Genomic DNA, 22,922 nt, shown 5'->3' with positions numbered 1-22,922 from the left:
TGCCATTTTCTTTTTACTATTTTTGCTTGAAAAAGTTATAAACATTGATTATCACAATAGTTTCTGATCTTTTCATCTCTACTGTGATGTATTTGAAACAAAGACTCAGAACAGCTTTAGTCTTGAGGACATCCTGTAGTCTCACATTTATTGGACCATTGGTTGAGTTGTCTGTCACAAGAACATACATTATTATCATTGTCACTCATTAACACTGTTTTGTTTTACCATTTATGACATTCACTGCACAAGAAATGTCATCAATATGATAGACATTTTTTGTGCAAAGAGAAATGAATGTGGTCATGGTATCAATTTGTGAGTTTAGTCTTAATTGTATTGAAGATGATAACCTGTTAGCGGGCTCTGTTCAAGTGGATCTTAATAACCTCAACACAAAAAGTTAGATTTTCAAATGATTCTATTCAAAACTACATTGACATTTTTGCCAATTTATGCCAATGAATTTCAAAGACCCTTTTCACAACTGTCAAATGGAACTAAACAGAAGGGTGATTCTCACCTGGGGATAAACACTTTTGGGAAAACTTTTGTTCAGTGTTGATTAACAATTAACCAGTGCACCATGACACAACAGAGCTCAACATAGGCTCAGTTTGACACAAAAAAGTGACAAAATGAGTAACAAGTAAATAAATACACACCATGGACACACATCCATAAACAAATGAAAGAAATAAATCATGAACAGCAAAGATTTTTTTCTTTTTAAAAAAGGGTGTTTTAAAAGAGGAGTGTAATCCCAGATGTTGGAAAAGTTGTTTCATGTCTGTGTGAAATAGCCATTGAAGTCACATTGTTACTTAAGGTAGTAAAGAACATACTGTTTACCCAAATGTGTTGACTGATGTCAGTGCAGTCATTACCTAAATATTAAAGAGATAGGTAGGACTAGCAGCTACAACTAATAGGTGGTTTTACCCATATTGTTAACCCATCACACATCGTCTCTTCTTTCATGTGATTTAAGTCAAATGACTTTTCTAAAGCGCTGATGCTCGTCAATGACGGTGAATTATCCCAAAGACATCAACATCAACATTAACCCTGTGATGAAGCACATCAAGACGCAGCAGTGTGTGTTTTCCTTTAATGTTTGGGTAAAAGCCATACCCTGTGATATAATGTGTTTTTATGAGGCAGTCAAAGTGATGATAAAAAGAGAACAATCATCTGCAGACACAATGATAATCAGTATCTTTGGTGGTTTCGCCGTTGTCCACTGACCTGTTGCACCTAAATTTTACAACAAATATTGGCTTGACCTGTTGCTATGCAGGGAGATGACCAACAGCTGGCAAATTTTGTGGTTGGCAATATTTTCAAAACCAATGAGAGGACTCTAAGGAAGAGGATGTGATGCCTACAGACTACAAATCCACTTCACTGCTCCAACAGTCCTAGCAGATTTAAAACAGACATTAGACTAATGGGGCTGTATGTCAGGATTATGCAGGTTTCTGTAAACATCGTTTTTAGTCAGACTCACTGCCACAAACAGAAAAAGGTTATTAATCAATTAAGGCATCGACACAGGTGGAGCTGTGCGTTTCACCAGAGTAGAAAACAGAACAGAGAAAATATATGTACACAGGTACAGTTAAGTGCTACTCAAGCAGCCTCATGTTCCACTGGCTAGATCTGAGGCAAGAAAAACTGGGACCAGGACTGGCTTTTTCTTGCTCCATGAAGTACTGGGGGGGCTTGTGCTGGGGCCAGGAGCTTTGCCCTTGTCAGGTAACATCCTGAAAGAAAAGCTCTTGGCCCTGGCCCAGGTTATTGGGGTACAGCAATTTACATGAAAGGGAAGTAAGGACACAAGAGGTTTGAGGACGAGGTTTAGAAAGGTGTCAGGGCGTCTCTCCATCGCGGGTGAAGTAGTACCTGACAGGAGGACCAGGAAGGTCCTCGTCCCCATCAGCCTCTGGAGCGAATGACACAGTGAGGTCGACGTAGCGGCGGTCCACTGATGGCTTAATCAGCTTCTGCATCCTACAGAGAGAGAGAGTGTTAAGTCCATCTGTTAAGCGTAGACAACAGATGAATCATTTCAAAAATCATTTCCTAATGGGACAGAAGAGCATGAACACTGACAGATTTGGGAGGCTTTACCAAAACCTCTGGTCCAGAAAACCTCCAGATATAAAGACACTTAGGATACAGGAAAAAGAACATCTTTTTTTAGATAAGGTACTCACGTCAATTTAAGTCTCTTCGAGTGTCCGGGCATCACAGGCACATACAGCATCTTCACACCATGGACAACCATAGTAGGTTCAATTCCATACTTTTCCTGACATAAAAATCATCAACAATTTGTTAATTGAAAAAAATGCTGTCAAAAACCTAAGGGAAAATGCAGCAATATGATAACTGCATCCTGCATGCTAATAGGCCAACACAGTACAATATGATTAATGTTTCTCACCCTCACTGCATTCATCAAGTCAGAGAGAGTGAAGTCCTCATGGCCATAAATAGTCCAACAGTCCCAGATGGAGAAGTAGATGTTGTCCCTGGTTAAAATGTCAAAGAACGGTCACTTGTTTGCATTGTAGTGATAACAAAACAAGTTGCACTTGTTGCCATCTTGCCAATGAAGCTTTCCCTTTGTGGCTGCGATAATAGTAAGGTGTGGTGTTTAAAGATGTTTTGTCACCTTTAAGTAGTGTTAGAGACAGCGCAACTGGAAAACTGTACATATGCCTACCTGATGAGTGTCCGTTTAACTGGAGCAGGCTCAGTGAGCACCACAACAGGGAGGGCCAAGTTAAAGAAGCAGTTTTTGAAAGAATCAAACCCGTAGCCTCCAACCACTTTGATCAACTCGATGGCCACCTGAGTACATCAAAGTAATACACAAAGAGTCTGAACAAATACTAATCATCCAATTATTAAGTACTAAATCTGAATACCATGCCTTTCTTAAAGTTGAAATCAACATTTCCCATTATCTGTAGGTGTTTAACAACAATGACACCAAGTTAAAACACCTATATCAACATTTCAAACATGCACATCTGAATTACACAATGAACTTCTTGAGAAGTTTAAAATGTCTTTGCAAAACAAGCACAGTGCAAAAACATGAGCAACTGTGACAGAGAGCCTTAAGTGACTGTTCTCACCAGTCCTGCCACAGCAGCTGTTGCCGTGGCGATAGCAGGGATGATCTTCCCGGCAATGCGCTTGGTCTTGAGTCTATCAGCTGGCTCGATGGAGTACATCCTCGCTCTGAGAGAAGATGCTGATGCGACAAAGTCCATGTGACCGTTGCTGTCATCATCCTTTTCAAACTGCAGTGGATTCATCTGTAAGCTCTCTACAGAGAGCATGTGAAAGCAGAGACAGTATCTCACAGTCGTCACAATAATAACAACATTACAATCAAGTACGACTAAATATTGAGATTTAAATTATAGCGGCCATCCTGAGTGTTTTTGTCTTCGTTTGAGTACCTGGTGTAACACAGTCTGTAACAATGGCCTGCTCCAGCTGTGTGATGGCCTCCCTCTCCTCTTCACTGCTTTGTGGCATCTTCATCTGATCAGACTTCTTTACCGTTTCATCTGTCTCTATACACTGGAACAGGCACAGATCCACAACAATCAACAACACTAGGAATTTTTTTTCCCCCTGCACACTCAAATCACAGAGCAGATCAATAGAGAAACGTACTTTCTCTGAGGGCCTGTACTCAGGAATCTTGACATCTGAGAGAATCCTAGTTACCACCTCTTCGGAGAGATCCTGACAGATGGAAAAGTTTAGTCAGTCAGTGAGCAAGTGCGTGCGTTTGAAAGAGTGTATGCGTGAGTGTGCATGACCTACCTTTTCTGAGTAAGGGATGTTATAAATCCCTGCGAAAAGCCGGGCAGTGCTGACAATGAAAGTGAAGTGCCTGATGAGAACAAAAGAGGGTTTGGCAAGCTTAGATGTGACACTTACAGAGCAAGAAAGGCTTGAACTGTAATATAAATGAATGCAGCACTCACAAAGAGTCTTTCAAGTCAAAATCAATAGGTGCTGGAGGTCTTTTTGGGGACTGCCAAAACAAACCTAAGGATGAGAATAAAGTTTTCACTATAGATCTTTTTTTTCCTGTACATTTAATACTATAGTTATGCATATCAAACTACAGTGAAGTAAGCCAGTAACATATATGTTAAATAAAAACTTACTTCCATCTTTTAACCTTGTGTCCAGGGGGAAAGAGTGCAACAGTTGTAGGGCCTAAATAAAAAGAACATCATTAAACAATGCATATCATAGCACCTACATACATAAAGTCTGTTTGTTATGAATATGTCTTTTCACACAGAGATTGATTACCTTTCTCTTGAAATACTTTTCAAATTTCAGACGGGCAATAGCGACGCATTGTTCCCACTGGCTAGGCCGTCTGCTTAGCAGCTTAATAACCTGAAATGATCCCTCCAGACTTTCCCCTGCCTGCATCCTCTGCAAACACAAACACAGGATCTTTCTAAACTGTGTTTTATCAAATGAAGTATGACATTACTGGTGTATATTACAGCAAATGGGGTGTTAAGTAAATGGAAAAAAAACACAAATCTTACCTGTAGTACCACTTCAGCTGAGGAGTGGGTCTGCCAGAAAGAGTTGTACAAGGAGGGCTTGTGGACAAATGCATTCTCAAACTACATAGCAGAGGCAAAAAAGTCAAAATTAGGACAGTACACTGACAGATCCTTTCAAAAATCACCACTTGCAAAATGAAAGAGGAATTCTATCAGACTTCAGGCAGACCTTGTCTCTGGCCCACTGGATGGTGTGCTCTATAACAGAAGGGAAAGACTTGAGAGTGCAGAATGGGATCTCCTCCTCTGGGGGGTCTCTCTGGAATGCACAGGGAAAGATACATGTAGATGCACTGTACTTAGAGTAAAGTCTGTGTTTATGAAGTCACTGGACAGGAATAATGCAGGGATCACACTAGAACAAAGAACAAAAATATGGTCTCACACATACATGGCTATTGTAGGACTCTGTCAAATTTGGCACAATGATTTCTGTGTGTCCTTTAGTTCCCATGGTGCCAGAGTCAAGGAGAGGTCTCTGATTGGATACACAGCGACTGAAATTAAATACATGCAGAAACACAATATCAGTACTTGGCCGAATTAGTAAATATTTCATGACATACTTTCCTAACTCCTACATTTATGTCATAAGCATGCTCAAATCAAATTAGGGCCACTGCCCACAGAAACGAATTAAAATGACTTTAATATTTGCACCAACCTGTCTACATATCTCCGGGCCTCCACGTTGTCCAGCGCAGTGACCACTAGGTTCAGGCGGGAGTAGAAGGAGTCACTGTAGATGCTCTCAGTTGCTGGACACACCTTGTTGAGGTGAGCATCCACATGCAGGTCTGGGTTGATATCGCGAGTGGCTTCTGCTGCTGTGGTACTCTTCGGTTTCTGGGACAGAGAAAAAAAATAATGGGGGTTTATGGTTGGTGAAATGATGATTCAAGTAGTTTAATATTGAGTGCACAGAAGTGGACGAGGATGTGTATTCACCTGTATATGATGTGGTCTGAAAAGAAACTGCCTGTTGAGGTTTGACTTTTCTATAAGATCTGGGTCTGTGATGCACACCTGAGGACAGACAGATGAAGCATAATACATTTCAGTAAATTCATATGACAATGATTAGAATGAGTAGAAATATATAAAGAAATGCATTAAGATAGAGGAGAGAAAACAAAGAGGGAAGGAATGCCCACCTCTCCTGAGCTCTTGGCCAATCCAACCCCAAGCAGAGCAAAGTTTTTAAGCATCTCGCAGCCAATGGCACCACAGCCAACCTGGAAGAGAAGACATTATTTGGTTTACTCAGACATAAACCTTAAAATAATTCAATATTAAAAGATACTTTCAAATGCTGAGAAAACCTTACCATGAAAACCCTGAGCTTGTGCAGTTCAAGACACATTGATTCACCAATGCACGCTCGTAATCCATCATATCGATCACCCCTGGGGAAAAACTCCTCTGCAGAAAGTGATTGAAGGGGCCTGACGACTTCAATAGCATCAAGGTAAAACTTAAAACAGGACAAAGAGAGAATTATTGAAGGAATAAAAAAAAAAAAAAGAAAAGAAAAACTATCAAAGTAACAAGCTTTGATTGCTGTGTTGCAAAGGAAAAGGGGTAGACTGAGCGACTGAACTACCAGTAAGCACCATTTGCTTCTGAAAACGAGGTCTACAGTTCAAATCTAGTAACTTACCCATTGCTGCAGTGGTGCAAACTTCCCTGTGATGGCTTTAAGAGCTTCCTGGCTAGCTAGGCCTCCTACAGCTGCTACTAATGGAGGAAGAGTTCCCATCGCCGTCCTTGAAAGACAGCGCACCAACTCAGGATTCACAGGAGCCTGGGAGGAAAGAAGGAGAGAGGAGGAAGGAAAAAGAAAGAGATGCGTTATAGTGGATGTATATGCATCTCTGCAGATCCCAGAAAATGAAAAACAAAGACTCACTTTGTTCGTCAGAGTATCGTTCACTTCCTCTGTTAGCTTCAGTAAAACCTCAGCATCCTGTAAACACCTGATGGCATCAAAGTAAAAGTGCTCATAACTGAACATGTCACATTTGAACAGCTTCACACAGAGAACCAAAGCCAGGACATACAATATATGTGGTAGATGGGAGAGCAGCAGATTGCACCTCGACAGTGAGAAGCAGAGAAATATTGTAATTTACCCAACATTGGGAAGTCTACTGTGTTGCTCTTGGAAGGTGTCCAGTGCCAACATGGCTGCATGGATCTGTAGAGGAGCCTAACGGATAGATTTAAGAAAGGATTGTCAGGAAAATAGTTCCTTGCCAAAATTATGAACGCATTTGTGAACTGGAGTCTGTATCACAAAGCAAAGTTAACATCGCAAGACTTAGTAATCATTCTAATCTTAATCTGGTCTGGACGCTAACATTATCAATCCTGGATAAAACACAGACATAAATACAATAAACTAAGAAGCCAAGTGATGCTACGGCTCTGTCCACATATGTGCTTGTTTTTCTTTTTTTTAATATAATGTGATGTTAGTGTTTTTGGCCATGTAGAAATCCTGAAGATGGCTCCATTATTCCAGAGAGTGGTTTGTAGTGTTGGTCCAATCCAAACGTAACCTGTTCTGGAGTAGGTTATGCTGCATAGTTTATGCTTTTTGGTAATGGGCCCTGGTGAGGTCAGTCAGTATTAATCTCATACTGTGATTTAGTATCCAGGAACAGCTTTAAACACTTACCTCTGGTTTACTGAAGTCTGGGATCAGAACCTGAGGATCACACAACTGTTTCTCTATTGTCTCCTGAAATACAAAAATGCAAGGGCACACATGTTAAGAATTTGTTCATTCAGCAATGTATGTTTGGTTTCAGGTTCAACTGTGGTTGACTTGAGAACTAGTTAACTTACAAATCTAAATGTCTTAGGGGTTTTCACCAGGACGAAGAACCCTCCATGTGCATGTGGTTGTAGTTGGGATGTATCTCCTATTGCAAAACTGTAAGGGGAAAGGACTAACATCACACACACACACACACACACACACACACACACACACACACACACACACACACACACACACACACACACACACACACACACACACACACACACAAAAAGGACAAACATGTCTTATATTAGATTACTACACTATTATGCCAGCAAATACAGAAAACATCTCACCAAATTCAAAACGTGACAAAAGTAAAAGCACTAATATGCTATGAAAAACACAATATTTGTTTTACTTGATATAAATATCAACCATGACCATATTGTAAATGTTATTTACATCTCTGATTTATTAGGTATGCAGGTGTTATACAATTATAAAAAATAAACTTACACTAAAAGATCTGTGAAAACCTTTAATGTAGTGAAACCATGATCTGCAGTGTAGAAATAATACCTGAAACCTGTCGTGCAGTGCCGTTGAGTTCCACCATGCCATTAACCTCTCTGAAGACAACACTCTGGCCTGTCTGTAGGCCATGGGGTTGGTTGTCCATGCAGGTTACCACCCCAGGATTGTCCTGGAGGGGCAAAAGTCAACAGATGATTCGCCAAATGTTTAGAGTAGACACACAGTCCTTGTGGACTCTGTTTCCAAAGGAGAATGACAAAACTGCAATTTCGAGATTATGAAAATCTGGCAGATCCACTTCACTCCTTCAAGAAATGTAGCTCAATATTAATAAGAAATACATTCTCTCCAGCTGACAAAATTAAACAAGATCAGGTAAACATTAAGGATGAGTGTGAAATTTCTGAAAGGAAAGTCAGAATTGTTATTTTTGGGCACAGGTTGTGGGACATAGAAGACTACCTGAGTGATACTTTGGATGAAAATCTCCTTGGGCTCCTCTCCTGTGGGATCAGACACCTCAAACTCCTCTCCAAAATCGCAGAACACCCGCACACAGATGCCATATGCGTCACAGCCAATGAACTGGCAAGGACAAAAAGGCAACACAGTTAATACACAAGCAAAAGGTATGGTTAATATTTGACTGTTTGGGTGTTCCACATTCACAAGACTTGATTTAGCTCATGCTCTGTAATGCATAACCACTATAATAGGGACAGTAGACTTACTCTGATGGGAGGTTGTTGTGAGTGGCAGAACTCATTTACTCTTTTCTGTAGGCTCAACCTGGCATCAGTCAGAATCACGCACTGCAGGAGAGAGCAGACATTGAGACAGTAAATGTTATTGCAGCAGAGTCCAGACTAGAAAATAATGCAGGTGCGAATTCCGGTTATGTGCAATCTATAAGAAAATGATAGTGATGACCAATTTTTGCAGAGAACCAGTGGCCAGTTAGCGCTTAGACTCATAATTCCTGAAAGTTTAATCATGTCCTAAAATTTGACCTTTCACGGCAGCATTCCCGTCTCATGTGAGAGAAGTAGTGTTTGCCTGGTTTACTCATATTTTGGCAAAAATATGACACTTTGGAACAACTGAGTATTGACAGCTTTGAAGTGTGTATTAATATTTTGAAACTTTTTCACCATTACATTGCGTCTTTGTTTGAAACTATGAATCCAAGTTGACAACTGCTTCCATACAACATAAGTTTCTTGTGACAAAATTTGGTCACAACTAAGATTCTGAAAAAAAAAAATGCCTTGCCTGATACTTGCTGAGAAAACTCATATCAGTGTTGTCATCCAGAGCAGACGAAGACATGTCAACATGAACATAAGGGTTCAACTCTGCTACCCGAGGACACACCGCCTCCACCCTGAGGATGCATGAGAATGTGTAAGAGACAGACAAAGAAATAGAGATAGAATAGAAGAGTTTGTCTGTGTATGAGGATTAGGGACAAAGTGTGCCTGTGATATTTCAGGGTGAGAGTTGCATCAGAAGTTAAGAGGAAAATTACAGCTTTGTGGTGTATATTACCTCTTTCTCTGGCTCAACACATCCTCTTTGCGTATAAAGAAGTTGGAGCCCAGATCCCAGGTCTCACATTGCTTTGTGTCATGAAGGGTGACTGCCTGTACACACATAGAGCACACATGTACACAGACACTGTAGGTAAGGCATTGGGAGGACACTCCTGATTAAAACGTTATTTACTGCCATGGTGTTAGATGATCATAATATTTAGTGAGGGTGCATACCTTTACACCAGCCAGGACAATATTCTTTGCTGTAAAACCAGAAGTCAAGTTGCTTAGTCTCAAATCACAGTTGGCAGTGCAGATCATATGAATGCTATCAAACTAAATATCTTACAGTGCTGTGTCAGCTTACCTATTTCTATTCCCAGTCCTCCCATTCCACTGAGAAAGACTGATGACTGGGCCATCTGGTGCATAGCACTATCTCCCAGCACATATCGCTGGCGGCTGGAAAGGCAGAGAGGGAAGAAGAGCATATATGAGGGGAATGTGCTTGAGACAGATCAAGAAGGAGAGTGAGGAGCACCGAGTCAAGTGCGATAACCGCAGTAACTTCAGTAAAAAAGCACAACACTGTCATTTCCGGTCCTGACTGCCGTGTAATGCGATCTGTAGTTTCAAGTGAAACAATAAGAGAGTACCTACAAGACCTTCTACAAAAGGTAGACTTGCCTGTAAAGAGAGTCGTCAATCTCCATCGAGTCTGCAGCCATGCTGGGAGGGGAAGAGGGGGGAATTCAACTGTCTGAGAGATAACGACTATACCTACTGGACATATAAAAACATACAGTGTTTACACAGGCTGAAAAACTTTTTGAGTGTTAGCGGTAATGATCTAAACCAACGCCCTATTGTAGGTTAGCTAAGTTGCTAACTAACTGTAAATACCAGCTAACTGTAGTTGCCGGTGGCAATGTTGTTGACTTGACAACTGCCCGCCGCGGTACCAGGTAGAGACTGCCTTGAACTAACAAAGCGGCGTCTTATAACAGCCAAAGCTTACAGCTGTTAGCTCCCACAATAACGCTGGTTGTTTTATGAACCTGCTGAGCAAAGCGTAGCCGCAACAGCTAGCTAGCTACTGAGTGCCACTGCTGCCTGGTGCCGGTGGCGAGGACACTTGTCATAAACTCGTTAAAAGTGATGACACACGCGTTAGGCTACAAATAACTCCGCAGAAGAGACAGCTGTTTTAGGTATTACCATTGTATCAAGCAATAAGAGAAAAAGGGTTGTTAATATTGTTAAAAAACAGTCAAATAATCATACGCAGCTACCTGTCAGTATGCGCGAAGAGCTACAGCGAATGAATGGTTGTGACTGGTTAAAAACTTGGAGTGATTCCGGGTTACCACGATCACATGACCGAGGTCATCCAATAGATTCACAGTACTTCACACAGGACTGTGTTTATTTCCATTTATTTTAAAAGTGTTGTTATGTCACACAGTTGAGCACTGAATTTGAGGATTTCCACTGAGATAATTTGATTTATTAAATTTTCAGATTAAAAACCTTTTATACAAGTTCATGCATCTGCCCCCCCACATAAATACCCTGCTACACTCAGCTGGCATTTTATTAGGATCACCTAGCTAAAACCCAGGTTTTTCTCTAATTTTGTCCACCCCTTTCAAATCAATGAGAGTAAGCCAAACAACAGCAGCAGCTCTTTGTATGATGCAATACAGTTCAACAGCATCACAAACTGCAGCTTCCAAGTCAATTTACAGCTACTGCTTTGTACCAGAATCTGGGCAAAGACAACATGTGATGGTGCTCCCAGTGTCTTTGTTAAACTATAAGTGTACAGACATAGGGTCTCTGGTTTGCACAGTTTTCTTCATTATTAAAAGAGACAACTGTGACTTAATTTAACATGTATGAAAGACATATAGTAAGTTTCCATTACAAATATTATCTTCAAATTACAAAAGAGAGGGGTCTCTGTGTGTGACATTCCCTCCTCCAGCCACAGTTTTTGTGATAATGGTATGTTTTTTTGCATCTGTGGAGAATAAGTCATTAAGCAAGTAGTGTCTCTTCTATTTTCATGATACATAATAGACACAGTTAAATTTTATTCATTATTTCAGTCTTCCTTCCTTATTGGGATGATATTTCATTCATAAAATTAAATGACCAGCGAGCAAACAATTATTCATTGTTTTCAAAAAATGATTTAGACAAAAACAACCTTTAAAAACAACCTTTAAAAAGAAATATGATGAATTTTTTTCTTGCAGAAATGTTTTTTAAGTTGTAAACTTCATTTTCTTTCTTTTTCATCTTTTTTCTTTTTTTGGTAACTTTTATTTATTCTGTTTATTTTCTGTATTACTTACTCCACTTTTGTATATGCATGTAGACACTATGTATTATGCACACTTATTTTTGGATGTCGGTGCTCAGCTGTGAAACTTGCCTGTGACAGTGTACTGACGAAACATTTGGGGAAAAAAACAAGCAAAGCACTGCATAAACTTCATAAGCTCCAGTTGGGAAATTAAAGACAGACTGCTGAACCAGTCCAAGCCGGAAAGACATAACAGTGTTTGGGACTGCCACTGTTTAAAGAAACAAAGGTCAACAGCCAAGTGAAACATTTACATCCCTCCGACTACCATTCTGGGAGATGATGTAATGAAAACCCAAATCTACTGCTGTGTTTAATATATTTGTGTAATTTGTTTGTATGTATACATATATATATATATATATATATATTTATGTGTGTGTGTATATGTATGTATTTGTTGCTACTGTTGTTGCTTTTAATTTGATTCAGTACTTTTGTGTTTAGTTTGTCTCGGACAGAACCTCTCAACTTCAGACTTGAGAGACACCCTCCCTCTAATCATATTGGTCAAAGCCACACACAGGAACCTCCCCTCCCCTGAACAAGAGCCAAAAACATGCACATGCAAACAGCAGACACTAAACTCCAAAGTACCACTTTCATCCCTCAGACGCCTGCCCACAGATTTTCTCTCTCCTGGCAATGTGGCGCAGTCGTATGGCACTCCGGCAGCTCCAGCGGATCGCTGTGACTCCACTGAATATCACTGGGGGTCTAACAAACAATGTGCAGAGAGAGATGTCCACCCTGCCGCGGGTGTATGTCACCCGGCAGATCCCACCCGAGGGTCTGAAGATGCTCCGTGAATCTGGACAGTGAGTCATGGCGTTAAGATTACTGATTTTTTATAAAGAACATCTTGTGTGACCAATTACATGCCTGTTGTCGCTCATTTGTTTGTGATATTCTTGTGTAGTTTGAATGTCTGCTTTGGAAAGTTCATCATTTACCAAGAGTAAACAGGACTGCTAACGTTCGCCCTTAGGTTGCACAGATAAGACTGGTAGCCTAAAAGGTATTCCCCCACAACAGAGTCGAAGAAATGTCTCACTGCACTTTAAAGTTCCAGCATTTCTATGAAGGCCTACACTATACAAGATATGGCTTGATATACTGTACATCTAAGAAAGAATTTCAACTGCGTTAAGAATCCCTGATATACGTGAAATGTCTCTGTCATCTCACTTTGTGTAATTTGTGTGTGTATTTGTTTCAACTCTGATCATGAATTTCCTTTTATAGAAAATAAAAAGAAAAAAAAAAGATTTGATATTAAGTGATGGTCTCTGTTTTCCCAGAGTGCAGTTCGAGCTGTGGGACTCAGATGATGTCCCTGTGCCCAGGCAGGAGCTGCTTCAAAAGGTCAAAGGTGTCGATGGCCTGCTCTGCGTGCTGACTGAAAAGATTGATGCAGAACTGTTAGACGCTGCAGGTCTGAGGACAATTCTTGAGCCGGCTGAATAACCTACATTCAGTGACCAGTCTCTTTATTTATGCATGTGTTTTCATATGTGTGTATGTGTGACGTACACCTGCAGGTCCAAATCTGAAGGTCCTTAGTACTATGTCAGTGGGTTTTGACCATCTCTCTCTGGAGGAGCTGAAGAAAAGGTGACTCATTAAGACACATTTATCAGTGTGTATGCTTGTGCGTCTGTGCATTTGGTGGTGTAATGTCTGTGTGTTTCCCCCCAGAGGAATCCGTGTAGGTTACACTCCTGAAGTTCTGACAGATGCTGTTGCTGAACTGACTGTAGCTTTGCTGCTCACAACCTCCAGGAGGCTCGTAGAGGCCACACATGAAGCCAAAACGTAATGTTACACACGCACACACACACACACACACACACACACACACACGCACACACACAAGCACACACCCTATTTTTTTTGTCTGAGGTTAAATATATAGCTCTCTCTCTTTCACACTTGTGTCAGCGGTGGCTGGGGCACATGGAGAACCCTGTGGCTTTGCGGATATGAGTTGGCCAACAGCACTGTGGGTATTCTTGGCCTGGGGAGGATTGGTGAGCCTACACTATCTGACACACTACACACAACATGCACAACAGCTTATTGCCAAACTGCCACCTCTATCAGTCTGATACTTCTTACTCTATGTGTTTGTGCTCAAAGGTGTTGCTATTGCTGAGCGTCTGGCGCCTTTCAAAGTAAAGAAGTTCATTTACACAGACATGGCGCCCAGGCCTGAGCTGGCCAGTGCTATTAATGCAGAGTATGGTAAGGACCAGATTCACTGTCATGTCAGCATTTTCTTTTTCTAATAAGGCCCTTTTCCACAGAAGGCATTTGGACATGTCACAGTAGGAAAAGCAGTTGCATTAATAATAAATAAATGATGGATGAATTCCATTTAGCTACTCCAGTTTCAGGGTGCTGGTATTATTCACGCTGACTGCCTGCCACACTGTCATGGCTTACTAGGACACGTGAATACAATGGAGACATACTGCATTTTCTATAGTTAATGTTATTAGTAACACTTGTGCTTTTCCTCATCTTCTGTCAAAATGCCTGCAGTGGAAAAGGAACATCAGTAATGGATTCACTGTGGACAAAGTGGATGGAGGAGAGGTTTAATAGGTGTTTGCTGCACAGGCTGGTCAAAAGCAAAGATCATTTCATCTCCTTTGACCCTACACAAACTGATCTTAGACAGGGATATTCAGGAGATATTGACTGACTTATATATATTGGCTTATATGACAACCCTCTGTCTTATATGACTTATACAACAAGCTTCTGTCTTGATCTAGTGTCTTTGGATGAGCTGGCAAAGCAGTCAGACTTCCTGGCTGTGTGCTGTGCTTTAACACCTGAAACAAAGGAGATCTGCAACAAGGACCTCTTCGCCAAAATGAAAAATACCTCCATCTTTATCAACACAAGCAGGTACCTCTTAAGTCAAGCTTTAAAATAAACTGTTATTGACTATAAATGATGACAATCCACTGAGAACTATGATACCCTATCTGTGTTATAATTATGGTCTCTCTGCTGTGTCAGAGGTGGGGTGGTGAACCAGGAAGACCTGTATGAGGCTCTATCCACTGGGCAGATTGCAGGAGCTGGATTAGATGTCACTGTCCCTGAGCCCTTACCCACCAACCACCCACTCTTTACTCTGAAGAACTGCGGTGAGTCTGTCAGACTTTTCAGTGCTTCAGCTGCTTTACAAATAGTTGGTCATTTCATCGTCAGTCCTTAATTCTCATTGCATATAATTTGTATCTTCAATTCCTTCTCCTCACAGTGATTCTACCACATATTGCTAGTGCCTCCTATACCACCCGTAATGCCATGTCTGCCCTGGCAGCTAACAACCTCCTCCGTGGTCTGCGCGGCGAGCCGATGATCAAAGAGCTCAAGCTGTGAGAAGAGAGTGGTTCCACTCAGAGAACTGGCTGGATACTGGACCATTAGTTCACCTACCTAGTTATTTCTTTAGAGCTAAATACAATAACAATAAATTACATTCTGTCTTCTTGTTATATAATCTCATAAAAATGTCACCAGCAACAAAATAAATGTCATCATTTTTTTTTATTCAGTTTATACAACAACTGAACATACTATACAATCTTCATATCCTTCAACATTAAAGAGACAAACATTTAGTCCTCTCGTGGTTACATTATGTTAGGCGTACAAAAGAAAAACAAAACAGAAATCGTTCAGATTTGGCATAACAACAGCAATAGCTCAGCTTTTCAAGCCAGAAGGCATAAGGCAGTGACTTTCTTAATAAATTCAGGCCTTTTACATGATTTTAAAAATTTGGCATATTCATACAGGGGTAATAAAGTCAGTGCATTTTTCAGAGATTCACATTAAACAGCTTTAAGAGACAGCACCAATTCTTAACAGGCCACTGTGTGAGACATGGGCGGAGGACTACATCTTTCCTGCACCTACTCACCTCTACAGTTCTGTGTTTCTCAAGAGCACATCACAGCAAGCTCTTTCCGTCACGACAGAGGAGGCTGAGTGTGAGGAAGCAACACAGAGGAACGGACGTCAGATTTGAGATTTAACCATCAGTAGTCATTTTAAACTCTGTGGCCAAGCTTTAACGACTATATTATTGACTCCGCAGTGTCAAGAATTACAGGGCAAAGAAGAGGTTAACCTACGTTTATAGGGAGAACATCCTAGAGGGCAATTACTCCTCTATGAAGTTAAATGTCAAGATTATCCATCAAAACATGTCAACTGTTATTTTGTATAGGCTAACAGTGCAATGACTCCACAGTACGATAAGGTGCCAACTAGAAATGACAGCAATGACCATGTGATTCTCATTGACAGTGTAGGTGACACAATTTAACAAGCAATAAAGTATACAAAAAGGCAAATATGTATTTAAAGTGTGTTTTTTTTTTTCATTTCAGTTCACTAAAACAGAACTTTACAACACTGCATGAACACTGATTTCAATTAACCAACTTTCTACCAATGAAGCCGCTCTTATTTACAACCTGCTGGAAGTCAGGTGTGTTGATGTAAAAATCCTTGGTATGATTTTATTTTCTATCAGGTGCATAATTAGATTCCTTCTCAGCATGTCTGCTCTTCTCGAATCTTACCCAAATCCTTGATAGTTATCAAACTTACAGTTAATGACAGTGTTTATCAAGATGTAGACAGACATCAATATACAGTCACATTGATTAAAAAAACAGCTACAAATTCCTGAAATTAAAACTCCTGAAATTAACATTAAAAAATGACATCAGATTGCCTAAAAATCTTTGAATTATCCCCATGTGAAATATTCTTCTAAAATTCAATGATATTCAAGTGGAAATCCTGTATGATTGATTGCCTGTGCAGAGGAACAAAAATGCTAAAACTCTTCCATTTAAAATCCATCATAATAGTAGTGTAACACAAAGAAAATTAAGAGCCGGTAGAGTTGGATAATAATGCAATATAGCAACATTTTCACATAGTTCAACATTCCAGTAAACATATTAGTTATAAAAGAGAATGATTTGTCTAAGTGCTTTAGTTACAGAGGCGACACTGGATGTAAAAAGAGACATGTATAAAGCACTGATATTAAGTACAGTAACAAACTTATACACAATGTCTAGTTCTTCATGAGCTGTGTTGTCTCCTCTCCAAGAGAAAAAATATGAAACCAACCACAAATGTGCAATATTTACATTTCTAAAGCACTTTTTCAACACATACTGAACCTCAATATCCTGTAAACACATTTCTTCAGATGACACTGTCTCTCAGCACAGCTTCATTGCCCTTTTAACAATTATATAAACTGTACACACACAAGCACACTAATATGTGTAGATGGTCAGTAAACTTGTTAAGCCACAGCTGAACTTTTCATTCCCAATAAGGAGGGGAATTTAAAACAATGTCCTGTGAGGCTGTTGTCTGTGTATTTTAGAAGCATTAAAATGCAATAGTATATATTAGATTTCTCAAAAAGAGACTGCAAGGCCCATTCAACGCAGTTTTTCTTCCTGCTGTTACTACAAAGATGGTGCCAGTTAACACTTTTCCCTCTCTCACTGCTCAGATTTGTTTGCTCCCCTAAACAAAAGGAACTTTAAGGTTAATAGCTCTACCTGGCAAGTGCACATTGGGGCAAGATGTTGATAAAAGCAATTCCTATTTCTTCAAAACTTGTATAAGCTATAAATGTATTAAAGTGAGACATTTATTCCTGTAGCCACATGAAATGTGAAGGTTCCATTATTTTAAAAAATGAATGAAATCCTAGCTTCCAAACATCTACTCATCGTTAACTGAGGTGGTTGGAACTACAGAAGAAAAACATCTTACATATATTTGACTTGACTTTGTGGTTGACTGTGCATGAATATCCATAATCAGCTAATGAGAAATGCTGATCTGTTTTTTTCTTGTCCTGGTTGAGAATGTCAGCTGCCTCAAACTTCATCCGTTCAGTAACTGAAAGAATCAAGTTTTTGAGGTCAGTTAATGATATTTTCAGTGCATACCAACATCAGGGTGAAAAAAACATATACTACACTAGAGCCTCTGCCATCTTTGCCATCTTTGCCATCTTGGCTGAAGATTTCAGCATTACCTTGCCTCACAGAATAGAATCCAACTCTGTCCACCTTTTGGTACAGCATAATAAGTATCGAGAGCAGACATCCGTCAACAGTTCCTAGTACTTAACAAGCACTATATCTGGCACCCAAACTGAATATGAATCAGTTAGCCCCCAGTCTATATGACTGACCTTGCACAGAACAAGACACAGTCAATATGTACAGTTGGGATGACTCAGCAGTCTGATGCGGGATGCCACTACATGTTTTACACATGTGCAATGGAAAATCTACATGTAAGCCCGCTACTTGACATGATATCCGATCTCAATGTTGGTGCTACACAGCTGCCTCTGATCTGCAAACACTCAGTTTGAGTGTAATATGACTTTTATATATGATTAAATCAAATCTGCATCTTTATCGTACCACAAACTATAGATGTTCAGCTCAACAGATCACTGAACAAGGTGGAACACATGATGGTTTGTTTAAAATATAATACAGCCAACAGTGTGGCAGCTTTAAAAGCAAAGCCTAGACTGGCCTAGGTCATAATATATAAATTCCATTGGCTGTATGTATGCATGCATGCATGCATGCATGTCCTGCATCCCTATAATCTTTCTTCAGGCTAAATGTGTTTTACAGTCATTTTAACTGACTTGTTAATATGAGTTTCTCCCGGAAAAGAAAATGTATGGTTATATTATCATCCCTATCTTTGGTCTGTGATCAGGACTGGTTAGTTTGACCGTAACAGCTACTCAGAAACAGCTGCTCTGTCACAGCTTCAGAAAAATCGAAACATTTTTGGGACTTAAAATTCAGCCGATCTCATTCTATTGCCCACATCCACTCTGATGCAGTCATCCTGGTCCTACAGCAGGGAATTAGACATGTTACTATTCTGCCAGCGCAGACACGTGGTCTTAGAATGCTTGTATAGGTGGGAAGACTGGCTGAAGCGCTTTCCACACTTAAGACAGGCATAGGGCTTCTCTCCTGTGTGGACGCGGATGTGTTTCTTGCAGTCAGTCAGGGTGAGGAAGGTTTTGCAGCAGATTTTACAGGCGTATTTCCGAGCTCCCTCGACCACCAAGACGTTGTGCTCCGACAGAGCCTTCTTGCACTTGGACAGGACGTCTGCTGAAGCTCGGGTCAGCTGAGGGGGGAGGGAGGTGGGCCTGCCATTGTTCATCTCATACCCACCACTCTCGTTGAGAAGCAGGGGACTTGCCAGACTTGAGGAGGAAGAGGCAGAATCCTGAAGAACACCTCCTACTCCTTCCTCTCCTCCCATACTAGTAGCCATCTTTGGAGCAATACGTCTGTAGCCTGGATAGCCCAGAGAGGCAGTGGTTGCTCCTCCGGCCCCTCGTGACGGTCGCCCCAGAGAGTGAAGCCCCAGACTGGAGCGCTGGAAATCCAAACCGAAGGGATCTACTCCTCCACGTCCTCCACTTGCACTTCCCCCACTTCCTCTGGGGTTCCCCAAAGTGTCATGAAGGGGGCGAAGGAACAGAGAATCAGGCTGCAAGTTGTCTCCAAAACCACTGCGACTCTCACCACTGAGAGGACCTGACTGCAGAAGAGAAGAAGAAGCAGAACCAGATGGCCCAGCAGCTTCCTGTCTCAGCAGGAAGTGATGTGCTACTGCATCTCCAGTTGTCGTGTTGGGCAGGTCATCTTCTGCTGTAACCAAAGCTGAACCGCCATTTCCAAAATCCTTTGGGCTAAGGAAACTAGAAATACTAAAGCCAGGTTTGCCACTTAATCCATTATTACATCCAAAACCTCCTCCGACTCCGGCGCCACTTCCCATGCTGTTCTTGAGTAGGAGCTGGGAGCTGGGCTGCAGCAGAGAGTCAGAGCTCGGTTGGGGTTCAGAGGTGAAGCTGCGGTCACTACTCTCTGGACTCAGCTCCACCTTCTCCTCCTCCTCCTGGCCTCCAGGTTCAGCTGGGTCGCTGCCTTCAGCCTGGGATGTCACGTCGCTGATTTCATCTGTTGGCTCAGGCGAGCTTAGTGGCTCTCGTTTAACCACCACCTGTGGGAAACAAAGGACGAGCTTTATCTTAGACCAAAGGTGATTTTGATTTTTAAAAAAAAAAAAAAAAACCTTCAATGATTTTGTGATGGTCAGACAATTGGCCTAATGCAGGTACCAGTTGTAAATGTGCTGTATTTGTCAATTTTCTGGTTAAGACAGTCATCTGTGCCATAGTGTGTAAAACACTTGTTTGAGAAATTAAGGATAAAAAATGTTCTTGCATGAAACCCAATGAGAGTTTGTTATTTTGTCACAACAACAGAAGCCAAAATTTTACCTTCTGTTCCTGTTCTTCGGCCTCCTCCTCTTCTGTCCCTGATTTAATCTTCACCCCTGCTCTGTTATCCTGGTGGTCCTGGTCATCCATGTCCTCCTCCTTGCTCACCCCTCCCTGCATCCTCCCCATGTCCTCTCCCTCACAGTGTCCACTGTCCGACTGGCTAGGCATCTGAGGATCATCTTGGGACACCCCTACTAGACCAGTGATGGCAGCGTCCAATTTTGATTCATCCCCCATCTTATGGGAGTCCGGGGAGAGAAGTGCTCCTTCCTCTCGCTCTGTGTTCACCCCTTCTTCTCCTAACAACCCCAGGTTAGGGGCTGAAGGGCGCTGCCTCTGCCTGGGTCTGTCTTCTGACAGGCCCAGTGCAAGAGAGGGCTTGCGTTTGTGAAACCGTCGGATAGGAAAGGAGGCTCTCTGTTCTACCCCTCTATTGCCAACTACATTTCCCACACTGTCCTCTTCCATACCACCCAAAGCGGAGCTCACCAAGCTGAGCCCCAGCTGCTGCAACAGGAAGGAGCGCTGCAACTTTGATGTTGCAGCACTTGCTGCGAGGTTAGCATTAGCTGCTAGAGTTGGATTCACTGCTAAATCTGCTACTTGCTGCTGCTGCTGCTGCTGCTGTCTGCGCCTCTGCTGGTCCTGGTGAGGGTGGTGATGGGTCGGTCGGTCGGATGAGGGAGACATAGGCAGTGTGCGTGTTGTCAGATAATGTTTGCAGGCTTTGACTACATTGTTGAGGTGCAGGTGTGAGGCTGCAAGGAGGATATCCATGACGTTGCTCTCCCCCAGCATCAGTGTTGACGTGTACATCATGTCCACCAGAGCAGCAAAAGCTTCAGCTGTCACCACCTGCAAACACACAAGTATTTGCTTTATCTAGTTGGCACTATTTGAAACAGCAACAAGACAGAATTATGGTACTCTTCATCACACTCTTTGCCATCATCACTATAAAGATATATACTGTATTATCACCGTTGCCCTCTTTGACAAACTGTTATTAAGATTCTGACCTCACTGTCCAGTTGGATCATGTTCATGCTTGCATCTCCCTCTGCAACAGTGAACAGGGCTCTGAAGTGAGTGCTGCAGGCTGCCAGCACTGACCGGTGGGCCTTAAAATGTCGGTTGCCCACCACGATGACACAATCGCACAGCTGACCGTGGACACGCTGATAGTTTAGCTGCTGGAAGATCTGCTCGAAGTGCCCTGGGAAATCCATAGCCCTAAAGACATAAGAGGGTATATAAAAAACATAACAAAGACAGTTATAGAGCTCAAATGATTAGTCAACATGAACAAAACATTGAACAGGACTTTTCATAACTTTCAAATCCTTGGTCGAGCAACAAGACCAAATATTTGTTGTTCGCAGCTTCTAAAATGTTTAGATTGTTTGTGTCACTTAGGTATCTTTGAGTTTTTGAATATCGTTCAGACAAAACAAGGAACTTTAAGACACCAGCTTAGGCTCTGGGCAATTGTGTTGGACCTTTTTCACTATTTTCTGACAATATGTTGATTACATAAATAAACCATCAATCTGGTAACTACTCCAGTTGTATGATTTTGGAGGCCTAAACTGAGGTCAGGGATAGAGTGAATGGCGGTAATGGTTGGGTTTGAGTGACAGATGAAGACGTTTTTTATGTGCTGGTTTTGTTTGAGGGATTGTTGACAATAATATAAAACAGCCAAAAGCTTCACAATCATTACTGGGACTAAAGACAGTAATGTGTGGTGCCAGGGCCTACAAAACTCTCGGTGGGATTATTAATTAATGAGCACCAAGAGCAGTGTTGCTATAAAGAAATATATAAAGAAGAATATAGAGAAACAGAATACACATTAGCTAGTCCAACTGTTTACTTGTACTTTTAAGGAGGCTATAGGTTACAGCTGCATAACACAGTAGGTACAGAGCATAGCCTCGGAGTGTAATAATGATAGATGATACTACACAGCTGCCAAGTCGAGACAGGCTAATACAGGACAAGTTAACTAATGTAATTAGCAAAATCAGCAAAACATGGCGAGACTTGAGAGCCAGTAACATCTAACGTTACCTTAGTTTTTTTTTTCCGAAAGCGTAGGTAACGGGAAGCAGAAACAGGGCCCTGACCAGAGACAGACAAGGCTAAAGTTAGCTGGCTACAGACCAGCAAATTGCCTGTTAGCTACAACACAAGCGGTAGCATGCGATCACCTGGTTGGACCCGCTTGTCTAAATGGAAAAGGCTTTTCCCATCAAACGTTAACTAGCTAACATTTCTGCCGCTACGCCCCATGTCCCCTGCGGTCCCCTCTGAACAGTTTCCCGGCATTGAACGGTCTGGCTGTCCGTCTGTCTGCGGCGGTGATGTGCGCGTTGGCCGGTGACCGTTCGTCTCACGCATCCGTCGGAGTCATCCCCCTGCGGAGCCAGGTATAATAACAACCGCCAATAAGACAGACAGTGGCTGTAAATGTCCGGGTCCAACATATGCAATGTTACAATTTCTAATAATTTCCCCACTCAGACGGGTTTTCCCGACCAGACTCACAGGGTGGCGCTGTTCTTTACTTCCATGTCCGTGACCTCGCCGAGGTGACGCGCTGCTGCTCTGCTGAGCCACCACAGGGCGGCGCTGCTGACACCTCACAGCCTGTCTTTTATTATTAATTATCACATATTCTCAT

The 22,922-nt window shown here is 41.6% G+C and overlaps 3 protein-coding genes across 7 annotated transcripts; 1 reads left to right on the top strand and 2 right to left on the bottom strand.

Moving 5' to 3' along the window:
• Positions 1-115: 115 nt before the first annotated feature.
• uba6 (ubiquitin like modifier activating enzyme 6) lies at positions 116-10,831 on the bottom strand. Of its 3 annotated transcripts, none has more exons than XM_071503181.1 (32): positions 10,754-10,831; positions 10,149-10,190; positions 9,829-9,923; positions 9,696-9,724; positions 9,475-9,569; positions 9,199-9,310; positions 8,658-8,738; positions 8,389-8,511; positions 7,972-8,095; positions 7,473-7,576; positions 7,303-7,365; positions 6,755-6,831; positions 6,532-6,598; positions 6,283-6,426; positions 5,950-6,096; positions 5,777-5,857; positions 5,571-5,648; positions 5,287-5,468; positions 5,014-5,119; positions 4,792-4,881; positions 4,602-4,682; positions 4,354-4,482; positions 4,203-4,254; positions 4,017-4,080; positions 3,853-3,922; positions 3,700-3,771; positions 3,480-3,603; positions 3,150-3,343; positions 2,732-2,859; positions 2,450-2,537; positions 2,220-2,314; positions 116-2,013 (listed from the first exon to the last, which is right to left on the bottom strand). In XM_071503181.1, the coding sequence occupies exons 2-32, from the start codon at positions 10,187-10,189 to the stop codon at positions 1,872-1,874; spliced, it is 3,078 nt and encodes a 1,025-aa protein (XP_071359282.1). In that variant the 5' UTR covers position 10,190; positions 10,754-10,831; the 3' UTR covers positions 116-1,871. The 3 variants fall into 3 exon arrangements, with proteins under 3 accessions (XP_071359282.1, XP_071359280.1, XP_071359281.1); XM_071503179.1 differs by having other exon boundaries at positions 10,149-10,244; positions 10,754-10,808; XM_071503180.1 differs by having other exon boundaries at positions 10,149-10,241; positions 10,754-10,794.
• Positions 10,832-12,383: 1,552 nt separating this feature from the next.
• grhprb (glyoxylate reductase/hydroxypyruvate reductase b) lies at positions 12,384-16,211 on the top strand. Its single transcript, XM_071503982.1, has 9 exons — positions 12,384-12,650; positions 13,134-13,267; positions 13,374-13,446; positions 13,531-13,647; positions 13,774-13,862; positions 13,972-14,076; positions 14,613-14,748; positions 14,863-14,993; positions 15,110-16,211. The coding sequence occupies exons 1-9, from the start codon at positions 12,478-12,480 to the stop codon at positions 15,229-15,231; spliced, it is 1,080 nt and encodes a 359-aa protein (XP_071360083.1). The 5' UTR covers positions 12,384-12,477; the 3' UTR covers positions 15,232-16,211.
• LOC139636165 (zinc finger and BTB domain-containing protein 5) lies at positions 15,381-22,849 on the bottom strand. Of its 3 annotated transcripts, none has more exons than XM_071503963.1 (5): positions 22,787-22,841; positions 22,310-22,656; positions 21,256-21,469; positions 20,234-21,091; positions 15,381-19,953 (listed from the first exon to the last, which is right to left on the bottom strand). In XM_071503963.1, the coding sequence occupies exons 3-5, from the start codon at positions 21,463-21,465 to the stop codon at positions 18,784-18,786; spliced, it is 2,238 nt and encodes a 745-aa protein (XP_071360064.1). In that variant the 5' UTR covers positions 21,466-21,469; positions 22,310-22,656; positions 22,787-22,841; the 3' UTR covers positions 15,381-18,783. The 3 variants fall into 3 exon arrangements, with proteins under 3 accessions (XP_071360064.1, XP_071360066.1, XP_071360063.1); XM_071503965.1 differs by lacking the exon at positions 22,787-22,841 and having other exon boundaries at positions 22,310-22,360; positions 22,450-22,778; XM_071503962.1 differs by lacking the exon at positions 22,310-22,656 and having other exon boundaries at positions 22,787-22,849.
• Between the last annotated feature and the right edge of the window lie 73 nt (positions 22,850-22,922).

The sequence above is a fragment of the Trachinotus anak genome, unplaced genomic scaffold (genome assembly GCF_046630095.1).
Source record: "Trachinotus anak isolate AG129_WGS33_773 ecotype Australia unplaced genomic scaffold, CSIRO_AGI_Tana_v1 ptg000019l, whole genome shotgun sequence".
Taxonomy (NCBI): domain Eukaryota; kingdom Metazoa; phylum Chordata; class Actinopteri; order Carangiformes; family Carangidae; genus Trachinotus; species Trachinotus anak.
Note: the sequence above shows the minus strand (reverse complement) of the source record. Positions and strands in the feature narration are given on the sequence as shown.

Coding starts and splice junctions, on each gene's coding strand:
- uba6 (XM_071503181.1), bottom strand. CDS start 10,189: ATGGCTGCAGACTCGATGGAGATTGACGACTCTCTTTACAG. Junction 9,725..9,828: donor AGGACTGGGAATAGAAATAG/GTAAGCTGACAC, acceptor CTGGTTTTACAG/CAAAGAATATTGTCCTGGCT. Junction 2,315..2,449: donor ACTTGATGAATGCAGTGAGG/GTGAGAAACATT, acceptor TTTTTATGTCAG/GAAAAGTATGGAATTGAACC.
- grhprb (XM_071503982.1), top strand. CDS start 12,478: ATGTGGCGCAGTCGTATGGCACTCCGGCAGCTCCAGCGGATCGCTGTG. Junction 13,447..13,530: donor CTGGAGGAGCTGAAGAAAAG/GTGACTCATTAA, acceptor GTTTCCCCCCAG/AGGAATCCGTGTAGGTTACA. Junction 13,648..13,773: donor GCCACACATGAAGCCAAAAC/GTAATGTTACAC, acceptor CACTTGTGTCAG/CGGTGGCTGGGGCACATGGA.
- LOC139636165 (XM_071503962.1), bottom strand. CDS start 22,812: ATGGAAGTAAAGAACAGCGCCACCCT. Junction 21,470..22,786: donor GTAAAGAACAGCGCCACCCT/GTGAGTCTGGTC, acceptor TTATGTCTTTAG/GGCTATGGATTTCCCAGGGC. Junction 19,954..20,233: donor CCGAAGAACAGGAACAGAAG/GTAAAATTTTGG, acceptor TGTTTCCCACAG/GTGGTGGTTAAACGAGAGCC.